The sequence below is a fragment of the Centroberyx gerrardi genome, chromosome 9 (genome assembly GCF_048128805.1).
Source record: "Centroberyx gerrardi isolate f3 chromosome 9, fCenGer3.hap1.cur.20231027, whole genome shotgun sequence".
NCBI lineage: Eukaryota > Metazoa > Chordata > Actinopteri > Beryciformes > Berycidae > Centroberyx > Centroberyx gerrardi.
The window spans coordinates 8,879,487-8,896,124 of NC_136005.1; the positions used below are offsets into that span (position 1 = coordinate 8,879,487).

The 16,638-nt window shown below is 42.4% G+C and overlaps 1 protein-coding gene across 1 annotated transcript; it reads left to right on the top strand.

The window, feature by feature from the left end:
• Nucleotides 1–11,713: 11,713 nt before the first annotated feature.
• dio1 (iodothyronine deiodinase 1) lies at nucleotides 11,714–14,515 on the top strand. The gene is made up of 4 exons (XM_071908552.2): nucleotides 11,714–12,174; nucleotides 12,271–12,414; nucleotides 13,486–13,685; nucleotides 14,085–14,515. Exons 1-4 carry the CDS (start codon nucleotides 11,838–11,840, stop codon nucleotides 14,148–14,150), a joined length of 747 nt encoding a protein of 248 aa, XP_071764653.2. The 5' UTR covers nucleotides 11,714–11,837; the 3' UTR covers nucleotides 14,151–14,515.
• Nucleotides 14,516–16,638: the final 2,123 nt, after the last annotated feature.

Genomic DNA, 16,638 nt, shown 5'->3' on the forward strand with positions numbered 1-16,638 from the left:
CGTTCAGATTCAAAACTGTTGCTGTAGGAGTTTTCACTGCTGACTGGTTTAAAAAGCTCTGATGCACGTTCAGCAACTATTACATGTGAATGTTACTCACTATCACAGCTAAGCTATGAGTAACTGTACAAGTGCTGATAGTGCCGTATTGTGTGGCAGAGAAGAAGAAGCAGATGCCTTCTCATGATTGACTCAGGTGACCAAAACTGCTCTCTGCCTCTCTCTGTCTCTCTCTCTCTCTCACACACACACACACACACACACACACACACACACACACACACACACACAATCTCAGTGAGCTATTCTTGTTGCTTGTTGAGGGAAAAGGAGCGAGGAAAGGGTGAGTGGAGCCAAGACCCTGATGGCCACATCGCTCTCGCTCTCTCCCTCTCTCTCTCTGTCTCTCTCTCCCTCTCCACCCCTCTCTCTCTCCCCCTCTCTCTCTCCCTCTCTCTCTCTGTCTCTCTCTCCCTCTCTCTCTCCTCCTCTCTCTCCCTCTCTCTCTCTGTCTCTCTCTCTCCCTCTCTCCCTCTCTCTCCCCTCTCTCTCTCTCTCTCTTTCCCTCTCTCTCTCTCTCTCTCTCTCCCTCTCTCTCTCTCCCTCTCTCTCCCTCTCTCTCTCTCTCTCTCCCTCTCTCTCTCCCTCTCTCTCTCCTCCTCTCTCTCCCTCTCTCTCTCTCTCTCCCTCTCTCTCTCTGTCTCTCTCTCTCCCTCTCTCCCTCTCTCTCCCCTCTCTCTCTCTCTCTCTTTCCCTCTCTCTCTCTCTCTCTCTCTCCCTCTCTCTCTCTCCCTCTCTCTCCCTCTCTCTCTCTCTCTCTCCCTCTCTCTCTCTCTCCAGCTGACAGCTGTGAAGGCCCAGTCAGCCCTTGGCCCTGGTCCTCTGTGGGCCGGCGGAGGCAGCACAGCGGCGGACGGCCGTCTAACTGCCACAGTCAGAGCGGAGCGGATTTTTCTTTGATGAAACAAACCAACGTCGAGCCAAGAACAGCAAGTGGCACAGCCGAGATGTAAATCAAAAACCCACCCGTGCGCTAAGTCATACACGGAGAGGTCTGCGAGCGCAGTCGCTGCTGTCTGAAAATGCATGAGTAATACAGACTGTATGGACGTGCGGTTAGCTGTGGCATGCCTGCCCTGCAAACAGAGAGAGAGAGAGAGAGAGAGAGAGAGAGAGAGAGAGAGAGAAGTCACCTCTTTATCTCTGCTACACAAGAGTTAGTAAGTTTAAGGTAAAACAATCAGATCTATTTCACATGACCAAGGAATTTGATCCTGAAACTTTATGAGTAACTCTCAAGGCAAGGTTCGGGCTAAAAATACATTTTTATGATGACATATCTGAGCCAACGCTGCAGCTTTTTCTTGATTAAACCGAGGCCCAGAGCACATTTCCTCTGGTATTCCGGAGATATTTCGACATTCACTCAAACCAGATCATATTTTTTGCTGTGTGACTGTTTGGATTCATTGGCAGAGCGCTCGGGCCCTTGAAAGTCAGAATGCCTTTGGTTGCAGCGAGATGCCATAGTCATACCACACTGGTCACATAAGAATGAGAAGACTTGACCTTACTAGCATTCACTGTGGAGAGGGAAGAGGGAAGAGGACAGTGGAGGCTGCAGCGCTTACGGCAGAACTGAAGAAAGCGACAGGATGTTGCAATTTGTGGCATATAAAAAGGATTTGTGTTTCTGTCTATGTGTGTGTGTGTGTGTGTGTGTGCACGTGTGTGTGCATACATGCATGTGTACATGTTGCCACTTCAGAGGAGTATTTCAAACGATACTCAAGCGGAAATGCTGTCACCATAACCTCCAATAAATATCTCTTTCTCTTTCTCTCTCTCTCTCTCTCTCTCTCTCTCTCTCTCTCTCTTTCTCTCTCTCCCCCTCTCTTTGAAGCCAACCTCAGTCAAGTTGATGCAACACACTTCTCTTCCTCTCCCACTTATCTCCTATTTCCACACACGTCATGAGTATTCCTGGCCAGGTTTGATTGAGGTGATTCAGCCAACCAGATGCCAAACCAGGGGTGTTCTCTCTCTCTCTCTCTCTCTCTCTCTCCCTCTCTCTCTCTCTCTCTCTCTAGTGGCTGTGACTCAGGAAGTGCTCTCATTCCATTACCCAGCATTCCCTCCTCAGCGTCTCAGCCAGACAGAGGTTTACGGGAATACCGCTGCAAAATCATCATCGGGCCTCGGCTTTATGAATCAATGGAACATGCTGCAAACATTACACCCTGCAACACCCTTCCCAGGCAGCACCCAGCACATTCAGCCATACCTCACGGCTGAGCTCATGCGAGTCACACAAAGACGTGGGCTGAGGCTCATGGGAATGTGGCGAGCGGTGAGAAACTGACCCAGCACGCCGTAAAAAGCATGTCACTATCACTGCACTACTCTGATATACAAAAATAGGCTCGCAGGTAAAGTTTCACGAGATTTACAGACACAAACGCGGAAAGAGAGAGAGAGGATATCTGGCTTTTTTCAAGTGGGTTTACGGTTCACAATTTCTATGTGAATCTATGTGAAAAAAATGATGACGGCTCAAACCCTCAGGCTCTTCGTCAGGTCAGGTTTTTTTGGTCATATATTGAATCAAAATCATATTTGATCATTGCATCCTTTCTAATACAGATACAGATGGATGTGAGTTGACAACTAGTACCAAAAACATGTAACTTTTTCACTATCTGGCTAAAAAAATATTTTGAGTAACCTTTTGCGGAAAAAGTAAGTGAACCACAAGTTCAGTAAAAGGTAAAATCTCCTCTAAGAGCAGTGACAGCAAAATGTTTCCTCTGAGCATTGATCAGTCTTTCACAACGTCAGGGAGGGAGAGCGGAGGCCGAGCTGCTATAAAACTTTGGCTCAGTGATTGACGTTGAAGTTGAGAGTCCAAACTCATTCGCTCTCTACTACCACACTTAATATTTTATTGCTCCAGTTGGGTAACTTTCTTTTCACTTGCCTCTCTCAGGGATTAAGTGTCTTGCTCAAAGACACTTCAGCAGAGAAAGGAAAAGGAATATCAGCTTGGAAGAGTAAAAGGAAGGTAATCTTGTTGTAATCCTGCTTCTTAAGGGCAAATGTACAACATGAGAGTAGAAAATGACATTTTTTTTTAGCTGCTTGACATGCCAAGCATTTGGATATAATTCAGCCAACAATGATTTTCAACTCTGCTAGAGTATGATTAAAGATACAATCATGAATTAAATCACAAATCACCTACGTTTTTGTATATCCACATAGACTTGGGGATGAAAATAAGCTTTTGGGACTTTGTCAGTTCAAATGACAGTTCAAAATGCATGTAAAGCTTATGTTTACCTGTCACGTATTTACAGTTCTTGTATCAAAACCCCAGACAATACATTTCAGAATAAGAAACGTCCTTAATCCAATAAACGACTATGTAAGCAAATTTTACAGTGGGGCATCGTTCTTTCAGCAGGGGGCGCCATACTGTATTTACGGTCTTTACTAAACTGAACTGGCTCACACCCAAAAAACCCATTGAGATCCAACATGAACAAATAATATGATTTGTACGAACATCAAAGCCAAAGTTGAAGCAATTATGAGCCTGAATTCCAAGGCAGTGTAAACAACCGAAAGCCCCTTTAAACAGCTGAAGCAAACATTTTGCCAGAATTATAGCTGTTAAAATGGATTTTATTTGATAAGAAACTAAGGATTCACTTAGATGAAAGTCTCTGGGCGGCCGGCCAGAGAAGGCACTGGAGCATGTGGGGAGTTGAGAGTTCACTTTCTTTTTCTGTACTGGGCACCACATTTTGGATGATTTTTTTACAATGTACATAGTGAAAAATGTATCTTTTTTTTTTTATAGTACTTAGCATATCACTTAATCTTTTATATCAGAATTTATATGAAGAGCAAATATTATTGGGATTCAAAATAGTAGGCGGATCACATACTTTCCCCTGCCGCCAAGTAATGATCAAATCAGAGTCCCACGCAGCTTGAATCCCTGCTTTCTCAACAATGAAAGAAACGCTAAAAGACGGCGACGGCCCAACTACCCTCTCTCCTTTTTAGGGGGGAAAAAAAAAAGTAAGGTAGCAGCAGAATAATTAACTTCACCAAAAGCACTTAATGTGTTTCCCTGAGCGCACACAACCAAAACTAATCACAAGCTACTGGCAGGCTGTCATTAAGCGCCCCGACACAGTAGCGGCTTAAAGCAGAGCTGTAATGGCTGGTTGTTTCTCATAACAGTCAGATTATCGCCCCGCAGGCTGACGTCTACAAATGCTGCGAGAGAAAAACACAGGAAACTAAGTCAGTTTGGGGGAATTCAACATGGGTGCCAATGCCACTTCACCACAAAAAAAGTGTGTGTGTGTATGTGTGGATGCTTGTGTGAGTGTGTCAATGTATACGTGTCAGTGTGTGTGTGTGCATTAGTGTGTCTTTGTGTGTGTGTGTGTGTGTGAGTTTTTGCAAAGGGCACTCCTGGGTCTGCGTGTTTGCATACAGGTGTGCGTGCTGGACGTTTAAATATATGTATATACGCTATATGTCACAGTGTTATGTGTGTGTTTTGGCGAAGAACTACAGGAAATAGCCATAGAAATGTTAATAGTTGCCACGACGACTGACTCCAAAGTCCATTACTCATCTCTTCACAGGCTGAATCAACAGACAGACCTCTGCATTTATCTGAGAGAGAGCGTGGGATTCCAGCACACTCCTCTAATTCAAACATTTTCCTCAAATAAGCTCACAGACTCGGCAGCATCGTCCCCGCCAGGAGAAACTTTAGTAAGGTATCGAATGATGCTAGAGTACACACTTCATTCAAACGTGATATTCTTTTTCGAGTGGGTAAAGTGTTTTTCTTCGCAAGCTAAATATTTTCTTTGCTGGTGGGCACTGATATTTATAGTACAGTGGACTCACAGTGTAAGGATGATCTGCCGCTGTTCCCCTTCGGTAAGAGCAATGCCATACACACACACACACACACACACATGGGACAGGATTTCCAAACCTGAGCAGCACCAGGTGCGACATCGCTCGCTGTGAATGGAGCTCAATTAAACCAACATACACAGCAAAATAGAAGTCATTCACATGCGAGCTGGGAACATTTCCTGAAACAAGATGGCACAGTAACAGTGAGATATACAGTAAAAGGTTCTGGCTAAATGTTGCCCTGAGCTATTTTTGCGTTGGGGTCTGGTTACCCCGGACTGTAAAAAATGGAATCCAAGTCCGTGTCAGCTTTTACAGAGGAGATGGGGAGTCGGCTCTTTCACTCCCTAACTCACTCTTTCATTAACACCAGGGATGGGACGATAGGCTTATCTCACGATGCGATGCGATACACGATATGCGGTTCACAATTCGATACAACCACGATACGATGTAATAAATAAAAGTTCAATGACAACAAAGTCTGACTGTGCAGAATTATGTTTATTCTCTTTCTACCTACTGGCGCTGGCTTGCTAGAATATAAACAACAATTGAAAAATGTCATTACAAAGTGCAAATAATGCTATTTTGGATGGAGAGCTTGTGAAATTGTGATGGGCAAGCTGTCTCATTTGTGATTACTACAGCAGAATAAAATGTAGCTAATATCACGATTCATTTTTCTGCCCCACGATACGTATTGCCACATCTCTTTATTGCGATATATCGTCCCATCCCTAATTAACACACTACCTTTCTCACTCAGTCTCTCTCTCACTCACTTACTCACTCACTTAGTCAACTCAATAATTCACTCCCTCGCTTGCTTTCTTACTTACTCGCTCACTCACTAATTCACTCCCTGCATGCACACTCCTATACTCACACACACACACATACACATACACATACAGTATGGATTTCTATCCTTAGGTGAAGTTAGACGCGGCCTGCTTTGGTTTTCACAGCTATCCCATCCGAGTCTGACTGCTTCCCTGATATCTGCCTGTTCACCGTTACGAAACACAGAGCAGCAGAGCAGCGTTGAATGCAAACGTCCCATAGAGCGTTCTGGGACGGCACGCTTCACTCCCAATAAAATTCCTCCACTGAGCAACACAGACGAAACATCAGCTGCGTGTTCGCCTTTTATCACTGAGTAATGTTTCATATTTTACAATCGCAGGGATAGAGGAGAGGTCAAAGGTCATAAATTTCCCGTTTGATGTAACTGCTCCTTCCACTGTCTCACTTCCACCAGGATTAATATTACAGTCTGTGTTTGCGCATAGATACCTTTCAGTATAAATCTAAAGTAATGGTGGAGAATGCAGTTTTAACTCCAGCTCTGTCCCCAAAGGGAGAGAGTGTAATATGATCACCCTGAAATGAAGCATGATACAAAAGACTGATGAGAACTGAGATCACTTTCATACTCCATACTCACCAAAAAAACATTATAATCTGACAAATGACTGCTTGGGATTATAGTAGATATTTATATAGGATACAGATGATTATATTAGGAGCATAAACTGAATGAAACCCCTAATTTCTTTTTACTGAAATATACTACTGGTAAAATGTAAGGTTAAAATAATCGGTGAAACTGAACGTGTGGCTTTATGTTGGAGAAATGTCTTACTGTAATGTCTAGGTGAAAAAATATGTTTGGGAAATAAATGTTATTGGGTTGTGTTTCTTCACTCCTACAAGGTTTGCAATTTGATTTATAAAGCCACAAGATAATGAAACTGTAAAAATGTTACTCAAATGTCTCGTGGAGCCTCTTTCTGACAGAAGGAAACTGTAAAACAAACAGATATGTGTCTCAATATTAATCTGCGCAGCATAATTCACAAACGCACAACACATCTTGCGTTCCCACAATTTACGGGGAGCAAGTTCAAAAGCGTTTGCGAAGACAATGAGACGATTCATTCTGGTTCGGGATGCTGGGACGGAGGGCTGAGGGCACAATTGTGCTCCAAGAAAACTCATAAATGCTGAGACACATTCAGCAGACATATGGTTTGTGTTTAGCAAGAAGAAACAATAATCAAATCCGTTGATCCTCTTCTTGCTGCAAGGATGATTGCTAATATAAAAGTCAGTTCTGTCTAATCATAATTTAGGATGGGGCAGTAATTACCTCCGCCCTCTCACAACAACACTCTGTCTAAACAGGATGGAGAAGGCTTCCACAAAGACAGAGAGCCCAGTTTCCACTCTGTGGGTGCTGTGTGTATGACAGCGTTCATTTCATCTATGTAATTGTTGTTTTAAAGTTTGCGCTTTCATTGATGAGCTCCATGTCAAAGATCATTTTTTCGTCAGGTAGTGAAGTCAGATATTCCCAGAGAAGCTTCCAAATAGGACAAACGTGTTCCTCTAGAATATTATTCATAAAAACCCTCTAAAATTAAGAGCATAAATAGCATGAGATAAATTGTTTTCAAATTCATTTTTCAGTACAAATATTGTTTTACAGCAAACGGCCAGAAGCATTAAGTCTCCCAAGTTATCCAAACCTCTTGCATGCATCACAGTTAGCTGAGTAAGCCAACATCACAGCAAGCTTCCCGTGAAGTAAATGCAGCCATGCCTTGTTGACATCCATAGGAAGTGCACACTTACTTGGCAGTTACTCCACATATATCACTTCACATGGCCTTCCTGTGCTACAAAGACTTTGATTCTGGTGTTATTTATGAATTGGCCCGGGATCCAAGTGAGCTCTGGGTCTAATTAACAGGCCTAATCCACAACTGCAAACAGCGTTCTGTCAACAAAATATACAGTACAGCTGGATCAAAGACAGAAGAGGATGCTCTCGAGGAGCCATATGGGAAAGCATCAGCATTATTTCAGATGATGCCCATTATCCCTCTGAAATAATCTCAAAACTGCTGATGCTTCTCACGTTTAAACAGCTGCTGTTGGACTAAACTTGCTTGGTGATTCACGCAGTTTGTGTTAATAAGTGCTATAACTAGCAATACGTCAAATGTCACTACAAAGCAAGAGTTTCTCCTGTGAGTTCAGGATTCAGGCAATTAGCCAACGGTGTGTTAATCAACTTTACAACCTCTAATCAACTCAGCAACCTCAGTTAAAGATCCCCCGGCTCTTATCGGAGGGTCAGGCTCCAAATTCAGACCTACCTTGTCCCGGTGAGAGAGAGAAGCACGACGAGCGGGGAGCTTTGGCTGTCAGCTGCGCTTTCTCTTGAGCTCCGAGTCGCTCCTCGGACGCGCCGAGTCGCTTCGGACTGGCGCAGTGCATGATGTGAGCCGCGGGGTGATGCGGGCTCCGGCAAATCTGGGAGCCGAAGCCGCCGTTCCCAGCTCGCCGCGCGCAGAGTTCCGCCTTGCCGCCGTACATCGAAAGCGTCAAGCCGGTGAAGTCTGTGAAAGTTGGGGTCTGACAGTGGCTGACCATCCCGAACAGCGCTGGGGAGTTCTGCATTGATGCCTCGGCTCTGCCAGTGTGCAGGATCTGCTCACATTACCTGCGCACAAGAAAAAAACACATCCTCAGATCACCAGAAACTCTCACAACAGACAGACAACATATGTTTTTGGACAGATTACTGTATTTTTACGCATTGCTTACTTGGCACATATGTCCTAAATTCCCCACACACACACGCATTAATTTGCACCTCGGATCAAAAAAGTGCACAGAATGAATGAACCACATGATAACACCTACCTTATCCAACTAGCTATAACCAGCAGCAGAAAGGAAAGAGTCTAATTGCGCACATCAGCATCTCTATCCAACTGGAGAGGAAAGCATTTGCAAGCCTAATCGATAGCATCCTCTCTGCGAGTATTGGTCCTCAGCATCCCAAACGGCTCCTCTCTCTCTCCCTCTCTCTCTCTCTCTCCCTCTGATTGACACCCGATAGGTCCACTGACTTGGCAGGATTCAGCCGCACCAATGAGGACAGTGTCCGGGGTATTGTGGGAGGATATGAAGATCTGGAGTGAGACGAGCTGTTTTACAGTAACGGAGAGCTCGGATGGGGAGTTTTGCAAGAGGCTGCGCAGCGGCAAGTCCTGGACAGCTGCCAGTGAAGGTGATTATGGGAAAAAATAAAAAAAGACTCACACCTTTAAATCAGTGACTACAAACAGGGGCGTCAATTGGGTATGGGAAAGGTAGCCTACTGTATAGTCAAAGTGAGTCCAAATTTGATCTTGTAGTTTTTATCGTTATAATAGAGAGCAAAGATAGCAAAGTAAAAATGGTCAGAAAACTTTTTGGAAGACTATAAAAAAAAATGTAATTAGAGGAGCATTTAAGACCACGTGCTCTCCTCCAGTCTGTGCGTGATAGTTTGGTGACCTACATCTAATAATTTATCGCACTGACCAAATCATGATATGTTGTCAGTCATCATTGCTCCACTTTGTCTCCCGTGATTTTCAGTCAATAGAAGCGGGTTTCGACGTTTTTGGTGGCAAAGATTCAGGACTTAGAGTTTAGTAAATGAACGCCCCTGATTACAGTTTTGGTGTTTTCGGCTACTATCTTTCGGGAAAAGGTAATAAATTAATCAGGCTTAGTAATAAATATCAAAATGAAATGTAGGCTTTCTCTGTGCATCAAAGCATATAGCAGTAGGAATATATTAGACTACAATATTATTAGGGAGTGTATGTGTAGGCTACTCACGACTCAATCAGTTTTATGCTGTCAGTAGCCTATCAGGTTTCAAGTAGACCATTATGCTTTCTTATATATCCATCCGCACCGTTCAGTGGAGGAGAGTGGCGAGGGAGTGAGACGCACAGGTAAAAAAAAAACACAGGAGTGACATGAATTCAAATGATGAGTAGCCTACAAATAAGACATTATTTACTGAGATTTCATAAATTCCTCTTTCCAAAAGTTATAAAAATTATCCAAAATATTTTAAAGAAAAATGTGTGGAATTCTGTTTGAAATGTAGGCGGACATATAAATCACGCGAATAATCAACTACAGCTCCTTTAATTAAGAATTAATACATCCGCATCAGCTGAGAGGCATTTTTCGTTTAAGTCTTTTTTATTTTTTGCTGTTGTTTTGTTTTAACTCTAAGAGTTGGCCTCTATTCATTATTCATTTATTTATGTATTTGGTGATTTATATATTGCTTGAATTGATTTTATGTAGCCTATTGTCTTAAACTCTTGGTTGTTCAAGTGAGTATAGGCCTCTTAGATAGCGTTGGCATCGACTATATTTAGTGTGTTACACCTTATTTCGAATTATTAATGGGCTCTGGGATCTTGGATAATTAAACTTGATTGAATGACAGACCAGTTCATAGGCCTGTAAGGGAAAAAAACATTCAACTGCATGTTCACCTGAAATCTTTGGGAGAGTAGATTTAAAGTGAATGATAGTTTGGCCTCTCAAGGTATTTGACTTCCTGAGAAAACATAGGTTACAGAACAGAATCCTGTTCTAAATTTTCTCAATTTTCATAATCCAGCGTTAAATTGTTCTTCCAAGCGGCCCAAGGTTAAGCAAACTGGTTTTCACCAAGGAACTGCAGTTTTGATCATGCCCTTAAATGCAGTTTTGCAGCGCCATCTGGTGGATTTAATGAAATATGTGAATTCAAGAAATGGGAAAAATAAGGACAGGGAGACAACAAGCTCGTGTATCGTTGTACTGTAGCCTATTCTACTCACTGTAGAGGACAGTTCTGTAAATAAACCTTGTGGAAGAGGTGTGGGACGTGTTTTTTTTTCTGTGCGTATAATTGGAAGTTTACGGTAAAATTGGAAAGTCTCGACGCGGTTGGATGGGTCTGATGCTGCCTTCACGTGCTGGCAGAGATATCGCAGTCCCGATGAGATTGAACATGAACACGACCCAACAAAGCGGTGAAGACGACTGGGAAAGTGGGAATTTTATGATGCCCGAGCTGCCGAGATGTGGCGTTTAGGGGCGGAGAGCATTAAAACCGGGTAATCTATAGATGGTAAAAGACATGTAGTTATAGCACTTTTTAATTTAGCTAGGCTATGCATTTTATATGTTTTTGTTTGGCATTCTATGTAAGTGGGCCTATAGCATTGTTGCCTGTTTCTTTTTTTCATATCTTGTTTAACTTTTAGTTGTCATACATTTTTGTTTTTAATAAATTTGTTAAAACATCAGTTACATGTCTGATGTACATTTTTCTCCTCTTCACTCTGCAGCTGCAGCACAAAGTTCTGCACCACTTGATTTCTAAAACAAAACCACAAAATACGAGTAAAGTAGTCCGCACACCTACAGAAAAAAAGCAGAAAAAATAAAATTATTTTTCTAAATTCTTTTGAAGGCTTAGGCCAAAACATTCGTGCCATCTTGTTTTCATCCCCTGGGTTGCTGAAGATAAAAAGCAAGTTTGAATAATTCTTTTAGTTTTTTCAGCTTTTTTTTCTCTTGGTAGGCTACTTTACTTGTATTTTGCAGTTCACTATTGAACTTCCTGAGAAAAAACAGGCTACTTCTAATATAAAGAGTCCTAATCAGAGAAAAGGAGCCATGTTTATTTTTGCCTATAAAACAAAACCACAACCAACAAAAACTAGTATAGTTACAGGGTTCACTTAGTTATTGTTTCCAGAAGCACTTGGATGCCCGACAAGGCGTATTTACAACTTCAGTCCTAGGAAGTAGGAGCTGAAGAAGGGCCCTTGAAGGCAGCATGCGTCCTGCAGCCGAGCCGGTGTGCCGTTATCAAACATGCAGCGCAGGAAGTGTCGTTGGAGGTGGGAGCGGTCTGCTGGCTATCTGCTGTGTTCTGCAGACCGACTGAACTGTGAACTGTGAACTAATAGGCGATGCACCAGCAGCTGGTTATGTAAACGAGACTTCAGCACCGAGGGACGAAGATGGTCCTGCAGAGGCTGCTGGTCTATCTGTCCACAGCATGGATTTCCTGCGGCATGGTGGTGATTACTCTCGTCCTGAGAATCCTGCTTTTTATTTCGCCCAGCCTCACCAAGAAAATTGTACTTAAGATGGGCGAAAAGACGACCATGACCCAGAATCCCAATTTCAAGTATGAAGACTGGGGTCTGTCGTTTACATCTCTCACCTTCGTCAAAACCGCCTTGAAGCACGTGTGGCTCTCCCTCGGCCAAGAGGCGTTTGAGGGCGGAGAGGCGCCGGACTCACCTGTGGTCACCATGGAGGGGAAGAAGTCCACCATCCTCAAGTACCTGAACGGTGCGTCCTGGAGTTTTATTCTGCATGTTGTGTCTCTGTTTCTAACTGGTGTGTGTGTGTAGTGACGGTGTGTGTGTGTGTGTGTTTCCACTGCAGACAGCAGACCGCTGGTGCTCAGTTTTGGAAGTTGCACCTGACCCCCGTTCCTGTTCAAACTTGAGGAGTTCAAGCAGCTCGTCAAGGACTTCAGGGATGTGGCGGACTTCCTGGTGGTCTACATCGCTGAAGCGCATTCAACAGGTGGGTGAAAACTGCTTCGAAGTGCCAGGTGATAAGTTATTACTATTATTAAAGTTATGACTAGTTATTAGTTAGTTGTTATTATTATTAAGAAATGAATACTAATACTAGAAACTAAAATTGTTTCAGAATTGTACAAAGTTAGATTACACAGGCCTTGATAATCCTTCAGAGTTTTGTGTATTTGACAAAAATAGGACCTTCAAAGTTTTTGAAAAAGAATGGATGGCCTTGAAAATACTGGATTCTGTAAAATTCAAATAAAAAAATCAATATAAAAAATAATATTCAGTATTTAAATATTGAATTAATTACTTCAGTATTGAATATTCAAATATTGAATTAAGATATTATATTGATGAGTCATATTCATCAATGTGCCTCAGTTCTCTTGACTTCTCTCTGTCTTACAGGATTTCTTGATTTAGCAAGATCATGGGTAAAAAAAAAAAAAAAAAGGCCTCTATGATGTCTAATTTTGCCCAATGTCATGTCTTACCCCATTAAACAATTTTGAGCCCTTGAATTTCACTAAAATAGGCCTTGAAAGTCATGGAAAAGTCTTTGAATTTGAGTGTGGGAACCCTGTTAGAAGTTATGAGTTTGATATGGTTCGTTTCCCACTAGAGCCAACCATGTAAAATAAATGCACTCCTAGTATTCATAGTATTCGGTTACATCACCACAAGGCCATATTGATAGGAAAATAACAGGCGATTGTAATAAATTAACAGATGATTATCATGACACAACCAATGGGCTGTCTATATTGTAAGGGAATGCTATAAATTCAGATAAAACTGAACTGCAATTAAGATAGAAGTGTCCACCAAATGGCATTGTTAGAAGGGACAGGGGTCACAAATTAGCCTTGGCTAGAAATCCCATATGCAACACATCTGTATCATGTTGTTGTAACCTGTTACAATGTTTGTTTTGCATTGTCCCTGACAAATAAACTAATAAATAAATAAATAAACTATGTTATGACTGGGCTTTTTATAACTGTGACGGTGTTACGCTGCATTCAGTGTCACAGTGAAAGTTACAGTTACGTTGCCTCCTTCTCAGACGGTTGGGCCTTTGCCAACAACGTGGACATCAAGCAGCACCGCAGTCTGGAGGAGCGTCTGTCTGCAGCCCGGATCCTGCTGGAGAAGGATCCTCTGTGTCCCGTGGTGGTGGACGAAATGGCCAACGTCACGGCCATGAAGTACGGCGCCATGCCCGAGAGGCTTTATGTGCTGCAGGCCGGGAATGTCGTCTATAAGGTGAGATCTCTGCCGCCAAGACAAATTCCTGTACTTTGGTATTTTGGTTCTGAGTCTGAGGGTTTTCCATGAAGAGAGAGGAATTTTCTCTGCAGTTTTACACCCCAAACTTTCACATTTGCTGTTTTTAATGTTATTGTTGTAGTCAAAATGGTGTAGCTGTGCAAATATGTGTGTGTAAGAGTCCTGAAAGAAAGAATAAACACAACTCTGGACTTCCTGGAATGGAGCCAATAGATTGCGTTGATTACTCCCTTGCGTGCACCAACACACTTGAGTCAGTATAAAGACAAAAGTTTTGGAATATTTCCTTCTCTTTCTCTGGAGAACTGAATACTAGAATTGATGTGTTATTATGCGTTATTACCGCTCCTCTCTCTGTGCTCTTGTGTTCTCTAGGGGCCGATGGGGCCTTGGGGCTACAGTCCGTCGGAGGTGCGTTCGTTCCTGCAGAAGATGAAATAGGAAGGGAACTTGCTTCGTTAACTGTGTCTCTGTGTCTGCTGTGTGACTCTCTGAGGTCCCGACTCGCCACCTCGGAGCCCGGACTCGCCCCTCAGTGTTTCTAAATGACGGCTGCAGATTAAACCGTCGGCCTCTGCAGCCAGATGAAGAGAAACGCTGAGAGACTGTCCAGGCGGGGGTTTGTGTTTTGGGGTAAACCAGGGAGTCTCGAAGGAATCGCGGGATATGTTTTGTGTGTCTATATGTCTGTGCTTTTTCACCCAAGCTGCCTTAAACCCAGAGTTTAGACAAAACCTTGAGACAAAAGAGTCTCTTGCAGCCTCTCTTATCATAAAGTTTCCATTTGTTGTGTATCCTCAGCACTGTCATTTTACCATCTTATATTATAATCACTACAATTCACTACTTTGTCACTACATTGTCTATGAATGCTCCAAGATCATTTTGCACAAGACTGCTTTTTACATGAAGATTACAGTGCAAACCTCTGGTAACTATAATTTGATGGATGATGAATTCAAAGTTGGTCCTTGCCTGAATGATGTAGGAGCATTTATGGTATGTTTGTGACATGTTAATGTATGATATACATGTTCATGTATAACAATCTACACTGTGTCTTTGAATATTCTTATATTAGAATAAAGTTCTCTTTTAAATGCATAATCATGAGCCACAATGTGCATGATTGATTGCTGCAGTTTCAGTAATAGATCTCAGATTTATATCTTACATCCATGGAGTATGGAAAGTGTGAAAATACAGATTAGAGCCTTCAAATCAAATCATTTTAAATCTAAATGACCAACGTTGCAGTTCATACACTTATTGTGTTTGCTTCATCGTGACACTGGTGAGCAAATGATTCATCAGTTTGACATTTTGGTGTTGATCAGTGTTTCCTGTATTTATTCAGCCGTTGAAGGCCACTACAGCAAGTTGTCAGTACAGACAGTTGTCACCACTGCTAGACAAATTAAATACAACAGAAGTTCACATTTTAGTTCAATTTCATCTCAAAACACAAACAAAAAGTGTGATGTTTAAAGTTGCTTTTACCATAAAGTAATTCAAATCAGAAGTATTTTTGCAACTAGAACCAGAACCAAAACTGGGGATGAGTATAATCCACTGGGAGCCGGTCTTTCCACATATCTGTTGTCGTATCGTCTGTTGTATTCCTCTCACTGAGTCTCATCCTCTCTCTCTCCCTGACCCATTAAGACAGAATAAGACCATCAGCAAAGCTACAGAGGTCTTCATTTTAAAACCAAGGTTCTTCAGAGAAAATAGCCGCAGGGTTTTTAATGCTGACACACACACAACCCTCTGCCGCATGAGCATGAGAATCCAGCAGTTGTTGTTTGCTGTACTGTCTGCCAGTGATAAATGGCATACTTATGTGGGGCATGGCAAGTTCAACTAATCCTTCACTGCAAATATATGCATGCGGGTCTTATGTATGGCATTCATGCATTGATGGGAGTTAATGCCTAACTGGCTTACCCTTGTGCGCTGTATTTTTCCACGAAGGAGATATTTGGTAGCAATCTTCTGCTGATTCATGTTGAAACAGGCTTTCAGTGTCTCTGATAATGTATTTGAATCCCCTTATAACCCCCCAAAATGTACCATACTGGGTGAAAATGCCATGTTTACGTCAAAGTTGATTCTCTCTCTTTGTTGCCACACACTGTTACATAAGAGTCTGTGAGTAAGAGTCATCTCTCTGTAACTGTATTCTCTCTGTGTCTGTATTTTATCAAAGGTGGTGAGTTTTATGGCTTTTCATTTTTAGATGAAAGCCTATGTGAGTTGTGAATAAGCACAAAATGGCTCCCAAATATTTCAATAATGGAAAAAAGATGCCATGCAGCGGTCAGAGATATTAATTCCCCTCAAGGTAAGAATAACTCAGCTCCAACTGTTTTATAGCAGCCTTCAGCGATGTTCATGTTCTGGCCTTCCTCCTGTCTGCGTTACAGTTTTCTGCCTCTCGTTTTCCAGCCAACCCCCAAACGATAAACTCATAACCTGCTCCGATATTTACTATGTTTTAATATGTTCTCCTGTAATAGATTTCAGTTGCAATAAAAGAAAAGAAAAACCTCATCTGACAGAACAGCACCAGTAGCGGCGTTGGCCATGCCTTGTCTAATTTGTACAAAAGTGACTTGTAAACCCTATAAAGAAGGTCATATCTCCAAGCCACACAAATAAAAAGCACAAAGTAAATGACCCCATATAAAAATAAAATAAAAATCAGGATCATAACTCATGGTTACAAGTCAACTACTTGGATACGGCAGTGAACAAAACAGTTTTTTGTTGCTACAACTTTCATAACATTCAGTAAGTGGCCCTGAACTTGAAGGGTTGGTTTGGCTCCTGCCCAGCCAGGCCACATCCTGTGGAGAGCAGCCAGCAGCGCAGCCTCGCTTCCTATTGTTAGACAGGAACCAACACGCCGTCAGATCCTCCCAGCCGT